The 27,863-nt window shown below is 38.5% G+C and overlaps 1 protein-coding gene across 4 annotated transcripts in view; it reads left to right on the top strand.

The window, feature by feature from the left end:
- Plag1 (PLAG1 zinc finger) overlaps window positions 1–22,713 on the top strand; it is a 41,280-nt gene extending 18,567 nt beyond the window's left edge. Inside the window, exons 2-6 of one of the 4 annotated variants that reach the window (XM_021160924.2) lie at window positions 5,045–5,149; window positions 8,964–9,055; window positions 12,333–12,429; window positions 15,805–16,163; window positions 16,664–22,713. In XM_021160924.2, coding sequence (XP_021016583.1) covers window positions 15,922–16,163; window positions 16,664–17,921 — 1,500 coding nt within the window. In that variant the 5' untranslated portion in view covers window positions 5,045–5,149; window positions 8,964–9,055; window positions 12,333–12,429; window positions 15,805–15,921 and the 3' untranslated portion in view covers window positions 17,922–22,713. The remainder of the gene's footprint in view (window positions 1–5,044; window positions 5,150–8,963; window positions 9,056–12,332; window positions 12,430–15,804; window positions 16,164–16,663) is intronic. The other 3 variants (XM_029476606.1, XM_029476607.1, XM_029476608.1) reach the window with 3 other exon arrangements.
- The last annotated feature ends 5,150 nt before the right edge of the window (window positions 22,714–27,863 follow it).

The following is a 27,863-nucleotide window of genomic DNA, read 5'->3' as shown; positions in this document are numbered from 1 at the left end:
GGCTAAAAATGAGAGAACATTATTTTGTACATGATCATATTAGAGCTAAATGTATAATGAAGAAAACAAAGTATTCTCAAGCAATCCTTCGTCATCCAAAAATAGATGCAGGAGACACTTCAGAAGCTGTTAGACTCAAATGAGATGAGTTGTTAAATTTTAAATTTTACACCTAGTAAAATGATTCTTTCTAATTAAAAGAAAGAAAGAAAGAAAGAAAGAAAGAAAGAAAGAAAGAAAGAAAGAAAGAAAGAAAGAAAGCTGCTCTGGGTACTCATGCACAAATCTTTGTAAAGGTACATGTTTTCATCTCTTCCATAAGTAGATAGAAATGAAATAAATGACTGTCACGTGGCAGGCTCATGATTGACTTTTTAAGAAGCTACAAATGTTCTCAAAGTGAGTTGTGTCATTGTTGCCTTCTTCTCATTGATGGGTGTGCCCACTGGGTAATACAGTTTCAGAGAGGTCCATTGCACAATAGCTGCCAAATCCAGTCAGCCTCTTATGACCCATGCAATGATCTCACTGCTATTAGTTTGCATTTCCCCAATACCTAGTGATGCCAAACATCTATTCATGTAGAGTTGGGTTTTGCCATTTGTATATTTTATTTAAAAAAAATACTATTTTATATGTATATGTGTTTATCTCTATGTAAGAATGGGCATGTGAGTGCCCACAGAGGTCAGAAGAGGCCACCAGATCCCCAGAAGTAATAGGCAGTTTTGAGCCACCCGATAGGGGTACTAGGAACCAGACTTGGATTCTCTGTAAAAGCAGCAAGAACTCTAATGGCTGAGTCTCCCTAGCCCCTATTTATATATTTTCATGATGAAATACCTGCTTTTGTCTCTTTTTTTTTATTATTAATTTTGAATTGAACTATTATGATCTCATTGGATTTTGGAAGTTCTCTTTCTAGGTAAGCTCTTGATCATACCAATGCCCTATAAGGGTTCTGTCCATCCTTTCTAGGTCAGCTCTTTATCATACTGAGCCCCTAGAAAAGCTCTGTCCATCCTCTAGCCTCCTCTCTAGGTAAGCTCTTGTAAGGGTTGTGTCCATCCTCTAGCCTCCCAGCTTTTCCTTTCCTTGGGGATGTCTTTTGAACATTATTTGTAAGTTTTGCTGAAATCCAGTTTATCAGCTTGCTCTTGTAAGGGTTATGACTTTGTTTGCTGTAAACAGATTTTTTTACTGTTCACAGATACTTTTCTTTCCAATATTTTCTTCTAAAAGTTTTAGAACTTGGGTTTTACACAGACTAGTCTCTGATCCATCCCAGAGTAAAGTTCTATATATGTTTTAAGGTATGACTCAAGGTTCGTTTCTTGGTATTTGAACATCAAAATTTCCAGGGCATTTATTAAAAAAACATTCTTTTTGATAAAAATAAAATTTTCTAATTATAAAAATAAGACATATAGTATGAATGCGTGTTCAGTGTTTTTGTTACCAATCATTTATTTATATGTTGTGATGAAAGTGAATTTAAATACATAGTTGACAAAGTTAGAGTTATAGATTATATACTGATTCCATGTACCAGTGGTTAAATTTTTTCACATTGTGGCTGGAGAGATGCCTTGCTGGTGTTGCTCTTACAGAGCACCTGAATTAAATCCCCAGCACCCACATTCGGCAGCTGACAACTACCAGTAGTAACGCTGACTTAGTGCAGAGGTGAGGTATCCCCTGAGTCTGGCCTCTGAGGATACCTGCACATATGCACACACACAATTAAAAATAATATAAGTATTAAAATTAACATTGTATATTTCCCCATGTGGCCTAATATATTCAATTCTTTAATTGCTCTTTTCTGTGTAATTTCATGATTTTAAACTTGGTAAGTTTTTTGATTGGCTGATTGGTTTTGGTTTTTTGAGACAGCGTTTCTCTGTGTATCTCTGGCTCCCTTGGAACCCACTCTGTAGACCAGGCTAGCCTCAAACTCATAAAGATCTGCTAGAGATAGAAAATGCCTCGTGAGTTCTGGGGATTAAAGGCATGTGCTACCAACGCCAGGCAAATCTTGGTAGGTTTTAATAGCTGTATAGTACTCTGTCGCATGCACACTGACTTCCATCCATTTTATGAAACATCAACTTTATTCTTAAAATGTGAAATTTTGACTTTATGCTTAAGTTCTCTCTTTCTCTCCTCCCCTCTCCCCTTACTCTCTCTTTCACTTTAACTTTCAAAAGTAAATTATCAAGTCCATGTATTTAGATTTTAAAGAACTTAAAGATTCAACACTTTAGTTTTCCATAGGCAATAACTGAGATTAAGTTCTTTGTAGCAAATTGTTGTTTTATAAAACTGGAGGATGTCCTGGTTCCCCTGGTCTTTTTTGGTCTGCTATCTTGCTCTTTATTCTTTTTTTTTTTTTTCTTTTGGTTTTTTTCAAGACAGGGTTTCTCTGTATAGTCCTGGCTGTCCTGGAACTCACTTTGTAGATCAGGCTGGCCTCGAACTCAGAAATCCATCTGCCTCTGCCTCCCAAGTGCTGGGATTAAAGGTGTGTGCCACCACTGCCCGGCTTGCTCTTTATTCTTAAGCTACAAACAAAACCCTCTGTTCTGCTCTGGCCAATGAGAGGAAACTGAATTTCCTCATTCTGGAACAAGAAAAGATCAGTGGGTGAGCACACATACCGCCATGTTAGCTAGAGAAGTGGGTTTTCATACTTCAGACTGACAGCTGACTGGTCTCTCTGGGTGCCATTCTGATTTGTGACTTTAGAAGGTCTCACTGCTTTCCACAACTCCTTCCCTATATCTGGTCCCACTCAAGACACACATCCAGCCTCCTGATCTTCTTGCAGACTCTGTCTTCCTCCTCTCCTCCATCCTTCTGGGATGGTTAGTGCTAGTTAAGAAGACCTAAAAACCCTAGCACACAAGCTTCTGGGTACACCTGTGAGGGGTTACTTACTCTCTTGGCATGCCTGTGAGGCATCACATTGCTTAGGTTAACATCCTCAAACTGGATGGCACACCATTCTCGGGCTTGGATCCTAGAGTCTATAAAAAGGAGAACTGCTGACTACAGACATCCACAGCTGTCTCCCTCCTGACTGGATGCAATGGACCAACCAGGTCCTGCTGCCATGGTTTCCCTGTGTGATGGACTGTACCATCAAACTCTGACCCAAAATAAACCACCCTTAAGTTGTACTGCCAAGGTATTTTATCACAGCAATGGAAAAGTAACTAAAAATCTTCCTTTTCCTCCCTTCTGTTTCCTCTCACTTCCTCTTACCCCTCCCATCTTGCCCTTCTCTCCCTTCCTTTTCCTTCTAGTCCTTGTTTTCTCTCCTCTTCTTCCTTCCCCTCCTTTCCTCTCCCCTCCCCTCTTCCTCTCCCTTCTGTTCTTCCAAGACTCCTTTGTACTTCCTTGCTGCCCCTCCTGTCATTATTTATCACTAAATTTAATGTATTTCTGCCCAAATAGCTACTGCTCAGGAGTATTTGTGAGTGGTTCCGTGGCTTAGTAGCTTTTTTTTTTTTTAAGTTTGCCACCTTTTCCTTCCTTCCTTGAGAAATTCTGTTGTCTTATCTCTTAGTGGTAGCTTTTGGTGTCCAGTAGATTGGTTGTGTCTAAGAATAAGCTGCACTACCCTTGGCTCCCCTCCTCTTACTGCTTTGAGAATCCTGAGATAGAGGCAGTCTTTCCTTTGGGAAATGTTCCTTTTGCTGGTTGTCACTTTGTCTTCAGTCTCTAGTTACATCTTTCACTCAAGAGAACATGCTGTCCTCTCCTGCCTCCCCAAGTTGTGTTGTTCTCAGCGCTTTCATTGAGTATCTATTTTCCAATGCCCCTGCTCCTTTTGTTAGTATATATGTGGATCTGTCCACAGCATTGGAGCTGCACTGTCCTTGTCTCGGCCCTTGGGAAATGTGTGACCAACATTACACAAAATCAGCAGGCACCTTAGACTGCAGTGCTGGTGGTTCTACCCTGTCGCTCTCTGCGTGCACACACTTTTGGGGGTTAGGGGGTTTCGAAAGGTAACTTTCTTCAAGGCAAGTCATGAGAAATGAATAGTGCTTTCCTCCTGGGATGTACTGGGGCACTTGTACTGTCTCATATTGTGTCCCACTGATCTCACCAGCACCACCTCGTGGCAGTGTTTACCAACTGGATCAACTACAGGCACTAGTTTGCACACTCCTACAGAGCAGAGATCATATTTGTCAGTACCTGTGGTGATTCAGATCAGCATTGTATATAATAGATGCTGCTAATATTTATTACATCAGTGTCCGATACTCATCTTAATAGAGTGGTATAGAACTGGACATTGGTTCTCATTTCCACATAAAGCGGATGATTTTTCCATATAGAACTTGGGGCCTCCCTTTTCGGTCTTGATTGTACTTCTAGAGGTCTGTCTTCATAATTTGCAGTCATGGGATACCAAAGGCTGACTGCATATATGGTGCACTTCAGGACACATTTTGTTTTTCTTCCTCTATTGTTGATGGTGGATCTGGCCCAAGGAGCTCACATAAGACACACAATAGTCCTGGGATGAGCTGAGGAAGGAGTTCCTGTCCTTGCTCCGCCTCCACCTTTGGCCATCTACAGTTTGCACCTTCTGAGACCAGGCACAGGGCACACTTTTTCCTTAGTCTTTGCTTAGACCAAGAAAGATATGACAGAAGACTCTTTTGAAAATGTTCTGGAGAAGACTGGATGTGCTTAGAAAATATAAAAAGGAAGTAAATGATCAATTTTAAAAATACCAGAAAACATAAAAATAGCTGAATTAAATTAGATTAAAGTTCAGAGAGAAAATATAGAAGTTATAAATATTCGTGTTTGCTTTTCACTTTCTAATAGATTATAAATATTTTGTTTTACATTTGCTTTTAACAGAATTTAAGATTAGTCCACTCTTTATTTATATAATCCAATAAAGTACAAACAATAAGTGATAATGAATGAAAAATAATATTATTGATATAGTAATAATCATTAACCAGATTGACCCTGAACTTTGGGAATTTCAAACTAATTCTTCTTTTCTTCCTAGGTTACCTGTCAGTGCTGCCTTGGTGGTATTGGGCACCCAGAATGCTTCAGTCTGTGATGATCTATTAATAAGGTGGCCTTACTAGAGTTTGGAACAGGGCCTCAGGTAGGTGGTTTTTATCATTATATGGCATGATTTTCAAAGTGATCAGTTATTCCGGATCCTTAATTATGTATGCTGTAATAGTGAAAGCTTTGAAAAGCACGCCACATAATAAGCATGCCACTTAGGATCTTAGGGCTTGACAGTATGCACTGGTCCGTGGGACTTCAGTAAAATCTGTGCTCTGTAAATGGCCAAGAACGGTGTTGCTTCAGAAAATAAAGCTTTTGTAAAGCTTGGTGGGTTTTTTTCCTCCTCTCTGTGACCACAGATGAGCTCACAAGCTCTTGATCTTCTGAATATCACAGAAGGGAAAACTACCCCCATGGAACCACTGTGTTCATGTGTTGAGATGATCTTAACTGTGGGCAGGTATAGAAGCAGATTAGGTCTGCTCCCAGAGTACAGAATCCATTGTGATCAGAGCAACTTCCTATCATTTCTGGGAAGAGGACACACAAAAGTATCTAGATTTCCAATGTAGTTATAACTCAGTGGCATAGAATCAAGGTATAGTGATATTTGGAAACCCAAGCACACGTGGATTTGAGCCAGGTAAGTCTATCAGTGCAATCTCTAGCACAAGGCTGGAATTTAGAGACCAGGACTCCATACTCCAGGATAAGGAAGCTGGAAATGACAAAAGTGATTACTCAGCAAGCTCAAACTCCTAAGCTGGTCATCTCTGGTAGGCAGCCTCTCCCCTCAGGAAGCTAGGCTTTGGGCTGAGAACTAAACAGGGCCTCAGAAACATGAAGAAAGCTTAACAATTTAATTAAAGAGGCATAAATTAATCTTAATAAGTACAACATTCTATGGAGAATAAAATCAAGTTAGCATAAAATTTTAGCCACCTCTATACTACAAATATTTTTAATAAAATTGCTAATAATAATTTTAGTTTTATGGATTTTCTTTTAAACTGTATTAATGAAGTATTTTTAAATTATAGGGGCTTTTTAGAATTTTGAAAATTTTACACATGTACATAATGTATCATATCCACTTATACCCCCCCTTTCCAGTTCACCCCAGGACTGCCTCCCTATCTTATGTCTTCCTTTTAGAATTACTTGTCATTTTAGCCCACTGAGTCCAATTAGTGTGAAGCTATCTTAAGTAGCTAGAAAAAGGAAAAATACTAACTTTTTCTGAATTGCACGGTTTCTATAAATATTACCTTTTTTGACTCCCCTGTATTGTAATCAGTTACTCTTTTTACTCCGATATTTTCAGTGTCACCCTCATATCTTAATCTTATATGAAGCATATTCTCTGTAAAGGATTTGGAATTTTGCTTTGTATGATATTTTTCCCCACAAACTGAATTTCTGTGCTTATCGGGTTACTAGGACAGAACATCTGAAGCGCCCACAAGTTAGTTTTCAAGCCTGTCTAGTCTGAGTAGCATGTGCCTGAGCCCCCTGCTTTCACCATGCCTAGTCAGAGCTGCTTAAAAGGATGTGGAAGCAACATTGCTGTCAAATGGCTATACTGGGCATGACAATTCCTACCCCTCTGCCAAAGCACAATAACCATTTATCTGTTCTGGGCTTTCTCTGATCTTGCTTTATAGCCCATTGGGATTTCCAGAGCTCACAACATATTTCCCCTGGTTGCTTTGATTCCTGAAACCCTACTACAGTTGTTCCCAACAAGTATTTATCAGCTAAAGCCAGGTGTAGTGGCACACATCTTTAATCCCAGCACTCAGAAGGCAGAAGCAGACAGATAGATCTCTGTGAGTTCGAGGCCAGCCTGGCCTACAAATTGAGTTCCAGGACAGCCAGGGATGATACATAGAGAAACCCTGTCTCGATAGATAGATAGATAGATAGATAGATAGATAGATAGATAGATAGATAGATAGATAGATAGATAGATAGACAGACAGAATTTATCAGATTACTGCAACATGGCAGGACAACAAAGATAACTGTTAGTTTTCGGGGTAAAAGATGCAGTCACTGAGAGATGGTTGTCAAGGAGTACAACTGTCATGTCTCTTAATGATGTTGCCCAAAATGAATTCTGTTTACCTCAGAGATGTGGTAATAAAAAGAAGTCTTGTTTCTAAATGTGACTTTATCCTTGACAGCCACACAGTGTGGCACAGGGCGGACAGGCTGGTGGCAGGTGCAGAGCCTTCCCTGTGGACTGGACCCTGTGTCCCTGCATGTCCTGTTCCTCGAGCGTCAGCATGCAGCCTGGGCAGTGTTTCTAGCTCTTCATACCCTACAGGTTGTTGCATTTATGGTGCACACTACTCTAAGGTAGCTTAACACTGGATGTTTTTAACTTCACATTCCATATGCTTTCTGCCTTTTCCCTATGTATCCAGGGATTTGGTGTGAGGGCCTGAGTGTTGAGATATGAAACTTGGATTGTGTTTCTGTGGTCTGAATTGTGTAGTGATTACTCATTCTAGAAGGCATACCCTACCTGTTTAAGGACTTCAGTATGTACAGTAGGTGATGTCAGAAGCCCTTGTGCTACCTCTATTAACTCACTCAGTGGCAGTAACATTGAGCTCATTACAAGTTGAGAATGTGACCTGTGGTCTTCCTGCTTTCTAATGTAGCTTCATAGCAAATGTGGAAATGGTTTGTGCATTTCTAGAAGCCCAGAAACTTCTGTAAAGACGAGGCACTCTCTCACCATTAAGGTTGCAGTTATCCACTCGTTCTGCCTGCCATCATTACTTCCACTTTCACAATTCCTCTTTTGCTTCCTGTTTTCAGGGACTGATTTCCCGACATGAAGAGAAAGCTGCCTAGTATACTCGGTGTGCCTTGACTTTCATTTTCCTAACAACATACAATCATAGAGTGTCTCTCCTACACATAAGACATAAACTCTGACTCCTGAGTCCTCATTAATCCTCTTTACCTCACTGACCTTCTCACTCCATAATAGAACTAACCAAGGGAAGCATTTGAATTGGAAAATCGCACTTGTTTGCTTTGTCCGTGTTCTTGGGTGGCTGGTATTCTATGCAGGCCCTCCAGATCATGCATGACCAGAATGTGACCATTGAAGATTAGTAAGAGAATTTCTGGGAACTTTGCAGTGCCAACATTGAAATTTGTTGACATTTCCCTACCTGTCCTTAAGAAACAAGAAAGATGAGCTATTTCCTTCACTTTTCTTTAGGTTTTTATCTACATTAAATGTAAGATGCTTCTAGACATAATTAGAGCTAATTTTGTGGTAAAGTTGAAAAAGATTATCCTAGAACTATATTTTAACAAATTATTCAAAAACAAATACAAAAAAAAAGTCAAATGTGGAAATTTTTTTAAAGGCATCCCCAATTTTCCTGGTTAATTTAACTACATCTAATGTAGGAAAATAAGTACTGTGGTCTTGCTCCAGTCTCAGGACTGAGTTCTTGAGGACCCATAATTCAGGTGAGTTAAGTGTACATCTTGGCTGTGCCTCCTGCTTCTTCTCAGTGAGCTTTCTGCTCCTCTGTTCTCTGTAGATATCACTAACTCTACCCAAGAGTCTCACCATCTTTTGCCCGCTTCAGCCCAGGTAGCCCAGGTAGCAGGCATGTTTTCACTCTAGGAATTTTTATTAAGAGTGGGGATGAATTGATGCTGTGTACTCATGCCAGTTAATTTTGTAAGAATGCCATCAGTCAGGGCATGCTAGCAAAACGGATATTTTGCATAGTTTTTAAGTTATTATAAGTGCTAGTAATTATCTTGGAAATGTATTGTCTTCTGTCTGCTGTGATGATGAGTAAACTTATAGGTCATTATGTTAGCAGTAAGCACTTACTCTGTCTTAATCTTTCTCATTCATTCAACAGTTACTTTACTGTCATTTATGGGAAACAGCAGTGAATAAAACTGGCCTGAGCCTGCCCTGAGCTGCCTACAGTTGACTGCTCATTCTCTGAAGGTCTTTTTTGTTTTTTGTTTGCTTGATTTTTGCATTTGTTTTTAATTTTTTGACAGTCTAATATGTATATTGAATGAATTTTGAACATACCCCATTACTCTTTCTTAAGTTTTTATAAATACAAGATAGTTAATTTTTTTCTTCATTAGCAATGAACTCTATAGAATGAGAGCTAACTGATAAGAATGTCCACGTTAGGATCAATGACATTTTAAAGCAATGTTCCTAATATGGTGGTATGTCTCCTTCAAAGTGATATTTAGTTATGTAATCTAACTCATCTCCTTCATATTATTCAAGATTCTATTAGTGCTTCTTACATAAGAAGCATCATCACTGCTACTTTTCCTTCTGTGAGCCCCCCTGTTGGAAAATGGTGTAAGCACACGTTGATATTCTTCTGAGTTGAGAACTAATGCTATGCTATCATTAGTATAAGGAAGAGCAAAGCCTTGGTGAGTGATAGCATTTGCTCTTAGCAAAATCTGACTTTTAAAAGTAAAAAAAAAAAAAATTAATTAATGCCGGTAAGTATTGTTCAAAATTTACAACTGTTAGCAGTACAACTCTCAAAACTGTGGGGCATCCAATTAAAACAACACAAACAAACAAACCCTGTTTTAGTATGTACTCATCCTTTGGCTGACATCTCATAGAGGTTGGTTTCAGTAGACCCCCTGATGTGCAATGTGTTTGCTTATTATTTTTCTTCATGAGCCACTATTTGCCAAGAATAAATTAAAGCATAAGAAGATAAACTTTTGTGCTCAAGCATATACCCTTCCCTCTTCTCTAGCTTCTATTGGATGCAGAGTCACCTTTGGAGTAGAGGGTAAAGGTGGTGTGTCTCCTTGGGTACCATCAGAAGCTGGGGTATAGCATTCTGAAACATTGCACTGCAGAGGAGTGTAGAGTGGTTATGTGTAGTCTCTGCCTTCTGTTACAATTCGTCAGACAAAGGCAAAGTGGAATTTCCATCACTGATGTAACCAATCTTTGATAAATTATTTTAACTAGAAATGAAAAACATGAATTAAGTTTTTTTCCCCTTTGGTTATAGACTTTTTAGAGCAGTAAAGAGACGTCTTCCTCCACTGCCCCTTTGGGTGCATGAAAGAGAATACACAGACAACTTTAGCTAACATGTTAGCTAGGATATATGAATATAAACTATTTAATTTTTATGTTTATTCTGTCAAACAATTCAAATCCACTCTTGACATCTTGTGTCTTGGGAAAAATGAGCGGTTCTTTGAAATTAATTGGCAACTAATAAAAAATTCAAAGTAAGGTAAAATTTAGAGAAATTAACTGTAACTTGGGAGTTCTGTTTTAAGATAAACTAAATGTGATGGCTTTATTTATATTTTATATTTATATTATTTATATTTTATATGTGACTATAAGATAAACAGTGGAGGTAATTTGTAGGCAGCAATATTTATGCATTGTTTGAAATACTTAGTTTCTAAAGCATTTCTGTTATAAAATGCCACTGTACAAATAAGCATAGATAGAATTTTATGAATACACAAATCTATTATTTGCTTGTCAGCTTTAGTTTTAGATTTAATTCTGCTTAAATCATCCACTCAGAGTTACTAATTATTTTAATGCTTAATTAAAGTATTTAAAATTTACCTTGCAAATTGTCTTTTAAACTTTTTTAAAATTCTTTCTTTTTGGAGGTTTTATTTGGAAGTTCTCATAGAAAACTAACCCAGAACATTCTTCTGTTCTTTTAAGTGTAGTGCCAACATCCACACACAGGTTGATTTATTAATCTGCCCTTGTCATAGATCACAATACAGTCTAAGTGGAGTGGGAATCTAAGACAGAAATCTCATTGTGACCACACACGTGCCATCACATAGCCCAGAATCTTAGGTCATTGACTGCAGGGAGGAGATAAATAGGGAAATATTCTATTTGTGAAGTGTTTACATTATTCAGATAACAGTATATAAAATGATCTTTCATCTTCATAATTACCATACCAAATATTCAGTGTATGTCCTGGGCAAGTAAGTATTTACAAAGCTAATTTTGCTATTTTGCAATTTCGTTGTTCTTCCACTTATGCATGTCCTGTGCTGTATAAAAAAGGGGGCTTTTGCTTGAACTTTTAAAGATATCTTTTTTATCTAAAATTTTATTTTTCTTTTAAACAATAAGAGTAATACTGGTTTCTTATATATACTGAGTAATTTTGTAATGATGCTTGAATGTCCTCTATTAAATATTTTTGTTGCATATCACCTTTACATATCATCGAATTCTGAAAGTGTGTAAAGATTTTATTTAAAGAGATACTGTTAGATTGTTATACAGCATTAGGAGCTTTTTAACCTGATATGTCATTGACATCTCCTTTTATGACTGATTTTTAAGTATTTGATTGGTATTCTCTCTCTCTCTCAAGTTCTTCTAATTAATACTTGTGAATACTTAAGATTAATCACAGGTTACTAACCAGTGTTTGCCTTGTATTCTTTGTAATAATTGTAGGTGTTTTTTACTTTATGCCATTCTCATTCTTGTCTTTTCTTTCCTTTGTAAATATTAACACAGTTTATATGTGTGCTATCAATCTGCTAAAAACCTTGCTACTAACGGGCATCTTTAAGCTATCTTTAAGATTTCTCAACAATGGTCTCATGCAACAGATATTGCTTTTTCCATTATACCTGCCTTCTGTAGCAAACTATACTTAACTTCCCTCACATGGATGTCGAATCTGAACAGCAGAGTGGTTGCTGCTACATTCCAGCCATCCTTACGGCATTCGTTAGTCTAAATTGGCAGTCTGCAAGTAGCAGAAGGGTGGCTCTAAGAAGCCCCAGTCACAAGTGTGGCAGTGTGGGTGGCAGTGCTGTGGTCAGGAGGAAACCGAGTTCCATTATATTAAGCTCAATGAATTTTTATCAGTTTCCTTTACCATCAGTAACTCTTGTTTAGATTTCCTTTTTATTAACAACTGGGGAGTCATTCAGCATCACAAATTGACATTTTTTTCTAGGTAATACTATTTCTTTTTTATTTGGTCATGTAAAGTGTGCTTTCAACTAATCAAAACAAGCAACTGGTGGGAATTAATGCACGACTATCAGCAAAGTAGAATGTGAGCATGCGCTATGAAATGCAGCTTGCTCATGCTTTTTTCCTGTCATACACACTCTAGTTTCATTTATATTATAGTCCATTCTTTCTTTCTTTCTTTCTTTTTTTTTTTTTTTTTTTTTTTTTTTTTTTTTTTTTTTTTTTTACTTCTTCATAGATTGGCCAAAATGCGAAGGACTGGATTCTGCTCTCTTCCACGAAGAGTTAATGGACTGGCTAAGATCAAAGTCTGAGGCTTTTCCATCACCAATCAGGTAGGTATCGAATGAAAATCACTAATTCTATGCATGTGCCTTTCAAGTATTTGATTGATAGACATATTATGAATATAATTTTTATTAGACATTAAGTTTGCAACATTATACTGATCCTAAAATTGTAAATGTACCTATGATATGTAATTTGAATTTTGTAATGGATTAAAATATCAGCCATGAAAATTTTCAGCTGGTCTTAGAAAAGTGTAATATTTGGTATCAGTGCAATTCCTCATTGCTCAGTATGTACATCCAGATACAATTCATTTCTTATATCATATTGAATATCACCAAGTTAATATAATCAAAAGCTTGTGTGTTGTTTCATGGTGCCCTTTTAATATTTTGGAGGGGAGTAGTCACATTAAAGTTGCTTTTGTCTTCTGGAATTCTCAACATCACAACTGTGTTGTTACAGTGGTGATTATAACCAATTTTCAGACCTAGTTATTAGGCACCTTGCATTCCCTTTGATTTGGCAATTGGAAAATGATTGATTTCTGCACAGTCTAAATAATTCTATGAAAGTATCAAGTGAAGAAGTCACAATGAAAATTAAAGCTCTACTAATTTACTGTCTTACTTGCCTGAAGAGCGACTATTTTACCCCTAAATAGGAGGGAGACAAAGCAACTGACTCTTGAATAAGCTCATAACAGGAAAAGATGAACTTCAGAAAGCCTACAGCCAGAGCTAACAGTAGCATCAGTGCTGTGACATCATACTTAACAACTGCGTCAGTACTGTGACATCATACTTAACAGCTGCATCAGTGCTGTGGCATCATAGCTAAAAGCTGCATCAATGCTGCGACATCATAGCTAGCAACTGCATCAGTGCTGTGACATCAAAGATAACAACTGCATCAGTGCTGTGACATCATAGCTAACAACTGCATCAGTGTTGTGACATCATAGCTAACAACTACATCAGTACTGTGACATCATAGCTAACAACCGTATCAGTGCTGTGACAGCATAGCTAACAACTGTATCATTGCTGTGACATCATAGATAAAAACTGCATTAGTGCTGTGATATCATAGCTAACAACTAACTGCATCAGTGCTGTGGCATCATAGATAAAAACTGCATCAGTGCTGTGGCATCATAGCTAACAACTTCATCTGTGCTATGAAATCATAGCTAACAACTGCATCAGTGCTGTGACGTCATAGCTAACAACTGCATCGGTGCTGTGACGTCATAGCTAACAACTGCATCGGTGCTGTGACATCATAGCTAACAACTTTATCTCTTCTGTGACATAGCTAACAACTGCATCTATGCTATGAAATCATAGCTAACAACTGCATCAGTGCTGTGGCATCATAGCTAACAACTGCATCTATGCTATGACATCATAGCTAACAACTGCATCAGTGCTGTGGCATCATAGCTAACAACTGCATTAGTGTTGTGACACCATAGCTAATAACTGCTTCAGTGCTGTGACATCATAGCTAACAATTGTCATCTGTGCTGTGATATCAGAGCTAACAGCTGCACCAGTACTGTGACATCAGAGCTAGCAGCTGCATCAGTTCTATATCAGGACTAACAGCTGCATAAGTGCTGTGACATCAGAGCTAACACCCAAATCGGTGCTGTGATACTGGTTGCATCATCATAATTTTATTTGTAAACTGCAAGAGGAACATCCTGATATTTAGAACAGAGCGAAGGCCTGCATCTGTCTTACAGAAAAGAAACTGTATGTCTTCACCTTACCTGAATGCTGTACTGCTTTAATCAAAATAGCACCTTTCTGTTGTTTTGTTTGCTTAGGAACAGCTGCTGTGCTAAAGTACAGAGAGATGTAACATACAATAAAGTGTTACCAAAATGTAGGTATTTAGAATTCCTGAAAACTTTTAGTTAAAATTGGGAAAGTAAGTGTAACAGACCTAATTGTATAAAGACATGTGTCAATCTAATACTAGAACACAGGCAAGATAAAGAAGTTGGTTCTATTCTTTATAGGATTTTTTTCCTCTTTGAGCTTCAGCTACTTCCTTGGACTCATTAATTGATAAGTCATTTAACTCTAATATTCAGATCCTTTTAAAAAGAGGTTATAGGTGCTATCATTTCTGTGATTTATCAGAAGAACCCCCTTTAAATTACCTTAAGAAACATATAACTTAGTGGTTCTCAACCTGTGGGTCAAGACCTCCACCATGTCAAATATTTACACCATGATTCATAAGAATAGCAAAAGTGAAGTTATTAAGTAGCAAGGAAAATAATATTATGGTTGGGGGCTCACCACAATATAAGGAACTGCATTAAAGGGTCACAGCGTTAGGAAAGTTGAGGACCACTGATTGCATTTATACAGCAGTAGAATCTTCAAGCTGATTTTCCTACTCTGGGAAATAGAGTTATATTTACTATTTCTTATCTATGGAGGTTTCTGTTTAGTTTTATTTCATTTTAACAAATGAAATACCCTTCGTTACACAAATGCACATTTCATTCTTTCTCACAGAACTGATCATGAATTAAAACTCTAACACATCTTTAACTAACCTGAAACATCTCTGTGAGGTTACATTCAAGAACAGGTGCTGTGCACTAAGAGAGAGAAATCTCCACAGCTGTGCCACACTCAGGTTCAGGTATGTCAGAGGCCCATCCCTTCTCTTGGGGAGGCCCAATGGCTCTGGTTAATTAACCTTAGAGCACCTAGTAAGAATAGCCTTCTGTCTGATGTAAAGGCAGCTGAGGAAAACTGAGCAAACCGGCACAAATGACAAGGATCCTCATCTTTCACCTCGTGCTGTACAAAGGCTTTACCATTTCAAGAGTATCTGTTATGAAGATATGTCATTCTGCTCCTGATCAGAGATCCTTGGAGGGTCATAATGCTGATTTAAAGGGTCATGTCTCACTTAGGGCAGTGAACCCTCTCTAACCTATAGTGTCTGGGCTTCAGCTTCTTCCATGGACTCAGTGCTTGCAGAATTCTAAGTGCTCAAAGTGCCTGTAGTTCATATGATCCGTGTGCAGAGTGATGTGCACAGGTTGAAGTGCGTGTTCAACTGTAAGATGTGCTTTCTAATCCCTGCTGAAAACTGGAGTTTCTGGTGCCACCTTTAGAACAATGCTTTGGGAGTTCCTGAATTCAGTAGTTATGCCTAAGTACAGCGTTTGTCAGGCGGAATTTCAGGGTATGTATGAACTGTTCATTCTGAGCAATGCATTTATATCTGTTTTGGAAAATACCAAGAAACCAACAGATATTACATTGGACCAGCTGAATCCATTTTATGGTTTCCTTTTTTTAATTCAAAAGCATCACAAAGCAAGTAAATTTTTTTGAAAAATTGAGTTTAGTTACAAACTAGTTGTTTCTTATTTTTTTTTCCAGTCCCTTTTTGCTTTCTTTTACGACCACATGAAACTTGAGAAGCCACCTAAAGCTATATCACTTAGTGGAGTTGGGCAGTTCCCAGGTGTCCAACAAGAAGGCCTGGTTTAGGCTGCGATGGCCACTGTCATTCCTGGTGATTTGTCAGAAGTAAGAGATACCCAGAAAGCCCCTTCAGGGAAACGTAAGCGTGGTGAAAGCAAACCAAGAAAAAACTTTCCTTGCCAACTGTGTGACAAGGCCTTTAACAGTGTTGAGAAATTAAAGGTTCACTCCTTCTCTCACACGGGAGAGAGGCCCTACAAGTGCACACACCAAGACTGCACCAAGGCCTTTGTTTCTAAGTACAAATTACAAAGGTACTACACTCTATTTGTCTTTCAGATTATACTTTCTTTTGTGTTGGCCCTCTGAAGCCATTGTAAGTGTGTGTATATCTGAATACACATTTCTCAGCTGATTTGCAGAGAGGAAATGTTAAGTAGATTAGATATTGGCTAGCTTGCAGTATTTTAAATCACATACATTTGTATTAGTGTCTTTGAATTTTTTTAAGTAAAATGCTTAATGAGTAAAATTTCCATTTATAGAGAGAAGTTTCTACATGAGAAGGATGTGGACAGTACATGAGTATTGTTCAGTCTTGCTTGCTTACTTTTGTCAACACTGAAGTGGCAATTAGATGGCTCAAGTTTTGCAGTGTGTTAACTATCCTGTGGTGTGTGTTAGTTAGGTAGATCCTTTATTAATAGAGAGAGCTGTGTCTTAGCATTAGTAGATTATCTGCCCATTTTAAAAGTGAATACATACCTTTGTGCTAAGATAATCACTCACTCACAGAATATATCTATGTTTAAAGGCACATGGCTACTCACTCTCCGGAGAAAACCCACAAGTGTAATTATTGTGAGAAAATGTTTCACCGGAAAGACCATCTGAAGAATCACCTCCATACACATGACCCCAACAAAGAGACCTTTAAATGCGAAGAGTGTGGCAAGAGCTACAATACCAAGCTTGGCTTTAAACGACACTTGGCCTTGCATGCTGCCACCAGTGGTGACCTCACCTGCAAGGTGTGTTTGCAGACTTTTGAGAGCACAGGTGTGCTCCTAGAGCACCTGAAATCTCACGCGGGCAAGTCATCTGGGGGCGTGAAGGAGAAAAAGCACCAATGTGAGCACTGCGAACGCAGGTTCTACACCCGGAAGGATGTCCGGAGACACATGGTGGTGCACACAGGAAGAAAAGACTTCCTCTGTCAGTACTGCGCACAGAGATTTGGACGAAAGGATCACCTCACTCGACACATGAAGAAGAGTCACAATCAGGAGCTTCTGAAGGTCAAAACGGAACCAGTAGATTTCCTGGACCCATTTACCTGCAACATGTCTGTGCCTATAAAAGATGAACTTCTGCCGGTCATGTCCTTACCTTCCAGTGAACTCTTGTCAAAGCCATTCACAAACACTTTGCAGTTAAACCTGTATAACACTCCATTTCAGTCCGTGCAGAGCTCTGGGTCTGCGCACCAAATGATAACAACTTTACCTTTGGGAATGACATGCCCCATAGACATGGACGCTGTTCACCCCTCTCATCATCTTGCTTTCAAATGCCCATTCAGTTCTACCTCATACGCAATCTCTATTCCTGAAAAAGAACAGCCATTAAAGGGGGAAATTGAGAGTTACCTGATGGAGCTACAAGGTGGTGCACCATCTTCATCCCAGGATTCTCAAGCATCGTCATCTAAGTTAGGGTTAGAGCCTCAGAGTGGGTCCCCAGATGATGGTGCTGGGGACCTCTCCCTGTCAAAGAGCTCTATCTCTATCAGTGACCCCCTCAACACAGCAGCGTTGGATTTCTCTCAGTTGTTCAATTTCATACCGTTAAATGGTCCCCCCTATAACCCACTTTCAGTGGGGAGCCTTGGGATGAGCTATTCCCAGGAGGAAGCACATTCTTCTGTTTCTCAGCTGCCCACACAAACACAGGATCTTCAGGATCCCGCAAACACTGTGGGTCTCGGTTCTCTGCACTCACTGTCGGCAGCGTTCACCAGCAGCGTAAGCTCAAGCACTACCTTGCCCCGTTTCCACCAGGCCTTTCAGTAGAGTCTGGGCCGAGGGACTCACCCAGAGGTGCTTGTGTAGCCCTGCCTGCAATGGCCATTTATATTCTAGTGCCTACTTTTAACACAATACAAAAACTTCTGCTTTTGTATAATATCAGGTTTTATGAAGCCAGTAAATAATAGGAACTAGCCTCTTTGATAAGCTTTGAAATCGTTCGTGTTTAACTACGTTTGCTACTTCTCCTGATTTCCTGCCAGTTGTCATAGTCTCAGAGTTTAATTTCATAGAGGAGCGCCATTATTATCACTAAATTTTGCAAGTCCTATGTTCAAATTACTGTTAGACCTTAAAATTTTCATTTTTGTCTAATAGCAATGGGCATTGGACATTTTTTTTTTGCAAATATTCAGTACAATGTAAATCTTATGAAGTGTGTGTGAATGACTGAAGTGTTTCACATTTTTTTACTAGCCACTAAATGGATTCATAATTAAGTGTGTTTTAAATGAGTTAAGAATCCAGTTTGGGGAGAGTATAGTGGTTTCTTAAATATACCACCATTTCAGATCAATATATTTTGAGGACTGCTATTGTCTGGCTAAAATATTATAAGTTTCAGTATCTATCTAAAAGAAACCTAGAGAGGTTGCAGGGTGTTGTGTGTTAGCACTAGCCCTCAGGCTGGTTTGCCGCATTTCAACCATCTTTCCATAAACAATGTGTGGCATCGAAGTTGTCAGGATCAGTGTAGAAAGGTTTTGTTATATGCCTGTCACCTTTCATACCCCAGGATGGCTTCAGTATACCAGCATTCTTATTTTGCATGGTGGTCCACAGTTAGTCCAGAGTCTTAGAGCCATTGTGGGACAAATAACAGTAAATATGTGAAACCTAAAATGGCTGGGCTGCCTCAATCGTCGGGGTGATAGACTCCTCAACAGGAAGATGGATGTAAAACAGCCAAACCCCAGAACTTGTCCAGAGAATTCCACTGTTGCCAGAGCTGAAAACTGGACTCCTTGGGTGCAGAGTAAAAGCCTATCACATCACTTCTAAAGCAGTCTTGCCCGGTGAGCTCTTGCTCAGTGCATATCCATCTTGCCCTGCTGTTTTTGGATGGAGAACTTAACAATTAGACCCATCAGAAAGCAACTTGAGGAGTTCCACAGTTTTACACAACCAGAAGTTGTAAGACCCTACTTTTACTCTGGGAAACAGAAGGAATGTTAGAAATAAGTTGAATCTATAGCGGAAACAGAGGAAAATAAAGCAAACACCAAACGCATATGAGTGCACCTAGGATGTGGAATGCACTGAGTGAAGTAGCGATGGACTTCCTCTTGTCAGACAGCCACCAGGAATGCGATCGATGGCTCCATGTATATCTTCCTAAGGGTTATTTGTGGCATCAACTTATGAGATGTATCTATTAAGCACTTGTTAACACCTTATTTTGGGACCCCTTCTGTTGGGGCAGGGGTGAAGGGAGGTTTATAGAAGGCTATGTATCTTTTTTTTTTTAAAGAAAGAAAGAAGAAGAAACTATATTTTAATTTCTGAGCACTCGTTAGCCCTGTATGGGGAAACTCTTTCCCTTCTGTAAGGGCCAGTTATCACTGCATATTGCATTGTTTACCCTTCATCCTAAATGTAATTACAGATTACTGACGATAATGCATTATTTACAATGCCTGGGAATAGTCTAAATTGAGGAGAAGTGTAAACTGTCATGTGAATGGGGCTTTCACTCTATGTCATACACACACCTAGTGCACTTCGTAGAATCAGAGTTGCTCTCTAGAGGGCTCAGTCTCCTGCTTCTAACCCTAGAGCAGTAGTTTTTATACGTATGTATTTAAATTTTATTGTGAAAAATACATTTTATTAAAAAGTTTTCCAAAGGCATTAAAATTATATATGTTAATAAGGAAATACATGTTTAACTCTTCAAGCTGCTCCTAAGCTATGAGTGGGAGCGCACTCACTCTGAAAGTGGGCTCTTAGCTCTGCTTCATGACCGCTTCCTTAGTTTCTATGAAACAGATCACTTACCTATGTTCTAGTTGGATGGTTAGTGTTCAATATTGCTTTAATCACCACTTAAAAAGAAGGGGACATTTGGTGACAGAGCACAAGTAAATAAAAATCCTATTTTTATGTAGAGTTCACAAGCACCACATATGAAAGCACTAGTTTATTCTATCTAAAATTTGCTTAAGAAGTCACATTAATGACCTGAGACATTGGCCTTCATAGGCTGTATGTATTTCACTGCTAATTGAAAAAAGGGAGTACCAGGATATATGAAATAAAGCATTTTGAAATGGGAATGGCGCCATATATGTGTGTGTGTGTATATATATATATGTGTGTGTATATATATATATATAAAACAAATATATTTTTATCCTAACTCTTACCCTGCACGGAACTCTAGTACACATCTTCCAGGGTACCAGTGTTAAAATGTAGTCTTAATTTTCTTGTATGGACACCTCTTTGCCTGTTGCTGCCCCCGCAGACTTGAATAACACTTCAAAATAAGAGGGAAAGAAGCAAATTTGTTTTTTGTTTTTGTTTTATTGACTACAGTGGTCACTAAACCCTTTTTTGATAGATTTTCTATTAAAAATCAGGCAGCTTTTTAATTGCACAATATTTTAACAAGGACGTAACACAGAATTGGCTCCACTCCTCCCGGTAGAAAATTCTGTCACTTGTTTTATTTGAAGTAGGACTGCTTAGCGATAGGTCTTGCCAATACCCTTTTCATTCTCCATGTTCCTTGGAATTTCTGATAGTGCCTTAGCATGGCTGAAAGAAAAGGGATTAACATTAACTGATACAGTTTATTATGGCATTTGGACCTCAGATGAGATGCTGAGCCCCATTCAGTTTGACTTCCACATGTGCATGCAAATGGCATGCATCTGCAGGAGCATGAGTGCAGAAAGGCCTGGCACTGTAAGCAATATAATCCATTGATATTTACCAATATCACCTTTGTAGTTATTGTCTCATAAACTTTCATTTAAAACCCTATTACTTGTTCAGTTTTCTATAATTTAAGTTGCCTTGGTGGATCTTGCACCAGTCTGTGTGCAGCTTTTTTTTTTTTTAATTTCAATCAGCATTTCTTTCAAGCTGTGTGGTTTTTTGCCTATTTGTTGCTTGTGCTTTATTTTTTCTAATCATTTGTGGAATATAGTGATATATTGTGTTAATTTGGACAGTGGCGGTTTTTTAAAACCATATACTGACTGAACCATGAGCCAGAGCTGATTGCTTTATTAAGCTAATAATGAATGTTATAGAGTACATATTTCAGGATCATTCATCTAGTGAGCAGTACACATATAGGCCAATTAAAAAATAGAGCTTGGCCAACCTCTATACTTCACATACTACAAGATATAGCACTTTCAAAATGAACCTAAATTTCTACAGAAACTTTCCTCTATGTTATGCCTTTTATTTTTAAGACTTATTATATTCATTTCAAGTGCCATTAGATGATATATATGTAGGCTTTTGATATATAATGCTTTGTGTACAAAAAAAAGGTAGATGATATTTTAAACAGGTACATTTTTACAGTGTTTTCTTACCGATTTGCTATATTGCACAGAATCAGTGTGTGTCTTTTCATAAGGTTTTACAATGGGTTATTTTTTTACAAGGTTTACGTATCTCAAAGCACACTGTCTTCCCAGTCCATAAGTAAGTTAAAAAATACCAGTTCACCCAAGTTGCTTCTAGCCTACTGAGATCCTTGTGACATTGAAGGAGATCTTTTCAATGTTGAGTATTCACCCTTAATGAAGGCAGACTGTTTTTTTCTGACAAATGAGTTTCTTGGTGAGTTTGTCTCATTTTATTCACGCTGTCAACAGCCAGGTCTACAACACGATGTAGCTCGATTTTGTAGGCCTACATAAATACCTAAATTGTGTTGTACTCACAGAGCACTCCTTTGAGATTATGCAAGATAATGTCTTCGTAGCAGACACAGATCACCAGTAAGCCTTTCTACAATGTTAGGAGCCCCTGGGGATGGAAGGCAGTGTCTTTTGATGAGTTTCAATCTCTAAAGATGACGAGGAATTGTTGCCGATGGATAAGACATTTCATTACGTAAGCTTCAGTGGTACAGATGAACCAGAATGAATGTTTGTCTTCTCAGCAATCCTCCTTCAACATTATATGGGATCATGCTGCTACTGTCACTTGGGATACAACTCTTCATGGTGCTACAAACTTCTGTCTCATTCAGTTGTATTTTTTTATTCATAGGAAAAGGACTATATAGGTGTAAAGGTGTACAATATATTTTTATACTGTGACTTTAAATTGTCATTAGCAAACTTTTACACCACCGCAGTGTATTCATGTGCGCTTGCAAAAGGAGATCTTGGATGTGCAAATGTTACCAGAACAAACCCAGCTTTTGTCCACAAAGTGACTGTAACTCAGAATGGAAAGTGGGCTTGACATAGGGTGTGGAGTGAAGAACATGCTGTAAGTTACTAACCGCCCTTTGAATTTAACAAAAACTGGGAATCCATTAGAGAAATGGATTGCATCATGCCTGAACATAAGCTGACTGCTGATTTTTTTTTCTTTTTTTAGCTAATGAAAAAGTGTTTGGACTAGTACTCTAAAAATGTTCTAATGGTAAAGTTTTGAGTCAAATAGAAATGAAAAAATCTGCATTCCAGACTGAATTTTGTATATTTTTATTGCATTTTAAATTGCTACTCTGTGATATTGGGAAAGCAAGTGGCTTATCATGTATATCATGTACTTAAAATGTATTCACAAACTACTGTTGTATTTGTATAAAATATAGACAAAGATTATCTGTGTGTGTAACCTCTGTACAGTTGCTTCACACCATGAAACGTCAATGATACCATAGCTGAGAAACATACATCCAAACAAGGAGGCTGCTTATTGTCCAGACACCAAGCTGCATGCACACAGTCACTTGCTGCTGCCGCTTACCACCACAGCTGCTTATGACCTGCAGTGGGATTTGTTGTAAGGAAAAAGATGGATGAATATTTGAATTGAATACAGAAGAACTTTAGATACTAGAAATCCACCCCAAATCTTCATAGATGATACTTTACTATAACATTTTTCTTCAGTATTTTTCTTCAGTAGTCAGTATTTTTAAACAGTATTAATATTTTGAGAATTTACACACACATACATAGAGACAAACAGACAAATAGATCATATTTACCCTTCACTTCTCTCAGAGCCAATCCTTACTCTCTCCCAAATACATGCCCTTTTGTTTACTTAATAACCCACAGAGTCCACTTTGTGCAGTCCATAAAGCTCATGGATGGAGCATCATCCACCTACAGCACTATCTTTTTTCACTCACCAACTTAAGGCTGGAACTGTAGACTCTAGAAAGTTACTCATTTTATATGAATTTGACAACTGCAGGACATTTACTACTTTGGGGCTTTGGGAGGTGGTGAAGAGATTATTCAGCAGCAAATTCTTGCAGAAGACCAAGCTCCATTCCCAGCATACATGATGGCTCACACTGTTCGTAACTCAAGCTTCAGAGGATCCAGTGCCCTCTTTGGGCTCCCACAGGCACCAGACATACATAGCCACTTTTTTGTGTACTTTGATCTGGTAAAGAAAATAGGGGTTCCAGTATTTGTAATTCTGCCTTTCATTTAATCTCAGCAAGTATGAAAGTATCCCACATTAATCCTTAGAATTAACACAATATATTCCTATGTAAATCTGATCATGTGAAGTACTTCAAGGGTGGTGTAGAGGGGTGGGGGAATGTGGCTTTTTTTAAATACCCAAGAGCAGAATACTCTGAAAAAGGACACCTAAGATTAATTTGTTTAGTGCATGATCTCTGCTATGAAAACTTCATTAGATGTGTAGTTTTTTCTTGCATCTTAGACCCAGTGGTGCCAAGTCTTTGGAGCTTAATGAAAAACTCAGAACCATAGCTCATCACTAAGAAGAGTGAAAAGTCCAGTCTACCTGTACAACTGAACTGCCAGGTTTTCTTATTAACATTTTCCTAACTGTGCCCTAAGGAAAAGGCACTCACTGCTTAGCTAAATCCTAGAACTTCAAAGAAATCAGTTTCTTTAAAAAGGAGAAATGTATTCCTGGGTGAAGTGTCCAAGGCAGGTGGTAGTGTCTTCACTGGAATCAAAATCCAAATGTTGACTTGAGCCATTCTCAGCTGACTTTTCCTAGAGCCAAAGTGATTAAGTATTTGTAATTTCGGCCTAAAACAAAAACATCAAAATACCTTCATTACAGCTATTTTCTCTTCCACAGAGAAATCACATGGTCACTCACCAGTCTATTTGACAAGGCTTAGTAGTCTCTGGTCAACCAATCTAGATGTCACATTGACCATATATTTTATAGAGTTAGTTACTCCTTATGATTTTGGTGGTTCTCTTCTAATCATACAAAGGTGGGGGGGGGCGGAGGGGAGGAGGGCGGTGAATTCTCACAAGCGAATTCTGTCCCTGGACAGTGATCAGCCTGGATCAGGAATGTGAGCTCCTCCCCGGCTCTCCATCCTCATCTACCCTACAAATTAGTCCTTGCCGGCCCCCAAAATGAGCCAGTGCTTTAACCACACTCCAGTTCGGTTTTCCTGTAGAGCTCTATTACAGCTGGCTTTAACTCATTTTTTAGAGGATACCTTAATGCAGTAAGTGGAGCCTCTTTGCTCTGATATCTTGTGGCAAAATACATCAATTACCAGGTTCCGTCTACTTTAGAGAACACATATAAACAGTGTTTTGTGAAGGTTGTGCTAACAAAGGAATCCTCAGAATTCCGTTTTGTACCGATCTTCGTTGCCGTTACTGCAGGTGAAAATAATCTTTTCTTAATAAGAAAATAACATGAATAGCCCAGCCTATTCATATACTGCTTTCCTCAGTGCTTGGAATAAACACCAATGCATATTATAAATATGTAAGTGAAAATGTCTGTGAATCAGATGTTTTTTTGAAAGCAAACGATACATTCATTGCAATACTATAGTCAAATGGGCTGAGGAGATAACAGAGTGAGTAAAAGTGCTGTATAAGCATGAGGTCATGAGTTCGAATCCCAGCACCCTCACCAGAGAGAGGGAGAGAGAGAACTATATGTACCCATAACCCCAACAATGGTAGGTGGAGACAAGCAGATTCTGAGCTCGCTGTCCAGTCAGCACAGCTGAAATGAGATTTGACTTCAGCCAGAGACCCTGTCTCAAGAGTATAAGGCAGAAATTGATAGAGCACACCTGACATTTGACTCTGGCATCTACATGAGTGAGCATGGGCATGCATGTTCAATATACAGACACCTCACACACATAAATAATAATAATGAACATCACAATCAAGACCCCAGGCTTTGGTGAGGATGAGAGAAAAAGATGCAAAGCCATTTCCATTTATAATACTAAATTTTCCAAATGATTCTAACTTTGATCTATCCTGTTTATTCCTATAGAACTTTAATCTTCCTTGGAGATCCTTTCAAAATCTAGCCTGTGCTGTCAGTCATCTTACTGGAACACATTAGCAAACTGCTGTTACTAAAATAAATTTTCTGTAATGATGGCATTTCCTAAGCAGGTTCCTGTAGTCTGCTGTTTATGTCCTGGGAATGCTCACTTTCTGATCAGGCTAAGCTCTTGGCTATGATTCCCTGTGGAAAGATTGTAAGACATGGCAGCCTTCCTACGCCAGAATGAGCCCATTCTATATGCATTTCAAGGTGACTTTAACACAACCCTAAATACCTTCTGCAAGGGTAAAGTACTACCTATTACTAAAGTGAATTTTCTGCCATAAATCCTTCCGTGGAGCATGACCATGTGTCTTCCTAAATGCTAGCTTTGTCTAGTGAGTTTTAAGTTAGTGATTTACATAAGTCCAGAAATTTTCTTTCATTCTTAACAATATCTGCCCATTTCTCCTCTTGCTGTCCCTGTAACTTTACTATCATTTCATAGAGTAACTCTCTGGTCATTATAATAGAGTTTTTCCAACATTTTTCCTTCAAATCGCCTGTTCTTCATCCCTGGCATGTATCATTCGTTCCTCCTACCCTAGAATTCCATGTGCTAAAACTTGACTCATCTTCCGACATCCAAATGGTTCTTCTATAAAGATGCATCTGGTCTCACCCACTGGACAATGATTTCCCTCCAGACCTTACTAATCTTCAGATACTGTACAGCCCAAGCACTTGTCTACACCTATGGCAGATAATTGACTCATACCAATTGGATCAAAGGCAAGTAACAGTTATCACCTAAAAAAAAAGGCTTAGCACTCTTTAAAAAATTATCCTTTCAAATGTGAATCTAGAAAATAATAAATTTGTTTTATTATTGTTGGCCTAATTTGTTCTCTAGACTTGAAATCTTATGTTCATAAGACCGTCTTTTGTTCTGGCTGTCTTGATCAAAGTAAGCAAGTTCTGCATCTGTGCTCAGTCTCTTCAGACAGGAATTAGCAAACACTTCCACTGTAGAATTAAGCAAAATAGAATCTTTGACTATCTTATTCTTGTAACTTCAAAGGAGCCATGAAGTCTCACCTCTGAGTTGTGAAGATACAGGGCTAAGATCTATAAATTTGTTATATTTGTCATTTTAAAAGGAATGTGGGGCTGAAGAGATGGCTCAGAGGTTAAAAGCACTGGCTGCTCTTCCAGAAGTCCTGAGTTCAATTCCCAGCAACCACATGGTGGCTCACAACCATCTATAATGAGGTCTGGTGCTCTCTTCTAGCATGCAGGCATACATGCAGGAAGAACATTGTATACATAATAAGAAAAAAGAAAAGAAAAGGAATGTGATGTCAACCATAGCTGAAGCAGAAGGGGTTGAAAATACTGGGGCTATTTCAAACTCAACTATAAAACAGATATTCAAGCAAAAGGTGGGCTCAGACACCTCAGAATTCTGGAAATAAATTCAGCTCTTTTTAGTTGAGAAATAGAAGCAATTTACAGAAGCAAAAGTGTAATCAATGCATGTGTGCTAGCCACTTTTCCTATTTCTGTGACAAAGTACATGGCAAAAACAGGGACAGAAGGGTTTGTCGTGATTGACAGTTTAGGAGACTTCAAAATACCTTGGCAGGGAGAACATCACAACAGGAAGAGCTCAATGGTTAGAAGCACAAGGAAGCTACTTCTGTTGGTCAACTGGGAAGCAGAAATCATACCAGGGCTAATACACCCCATGGACTTACTCCCAGTGTCCTATTTCCCCTAGATAGGTATGACATCGTATAATTCTACAGCCTCCCAAACAATATGACTGGCTGGGGACAATGTGCCTAAACACATCAGTCTGTCCAGGACAATTTAGACTTGAACGGCAACAGCAGAAGATAATTAGTAAGCAATAACACCAAAAACTCTTGATTTAGTCCAACTACTGGAAATTTGCTAGAAAAAAATATTTTTAAAAGCAGTATGCATGTTTTCAAATACATTTGATAGTCATGAAAGTAGCTGCAGGTTGTACTTTAAATTCTTACCATACACAGAAAAACAGGAAGGACCACTCTAAGCCATTTGGAGACACTTGAACCCACATAATGCTATAAGAAGTTAAGAGTTAGAAAATTGGGCTGAAGAGATAGCTCAGCTGTTAAGAGTACATGTGCTTCTTCCAGAAGACCCAAGTTCAATTCCCAGCACCCTCATGGTGGCTCACAACCATCCATAACCCTAGTTCCAGAGGATCTGATGCCCCCATATCACCTGTACAAGCACCAGGCACACACATGATACACAGACATACATGTAGCAAAACACTCATAAGATAAATAAGTCTCAAAAAACTATTTAAAAAAAAAAAGACAACACAATCACAAAGGAACTCACACAATATGTATTCACTGATAAGTGGATATTAGCCCAAAACTTAGGATACCCAAGATATAAGATACAATTTGA

This window comes from Mus caroli, chromosome 4, assembly GCF_900094665.2.
Source record: "Mus caroli chromosome 4, CAROLI_EIJ_v1.1, whole genome shotgun sequence".
NCBI classification, from domain to species: domain Eukaryota; kingdom Metazoa; phylum Chordata; class Mammalia; order Rodentia; family Muridae; genus Mus; species Mus caroli.
This window is presented reverse-complemented; position numbering and strand designations above follow the sequence as displayed.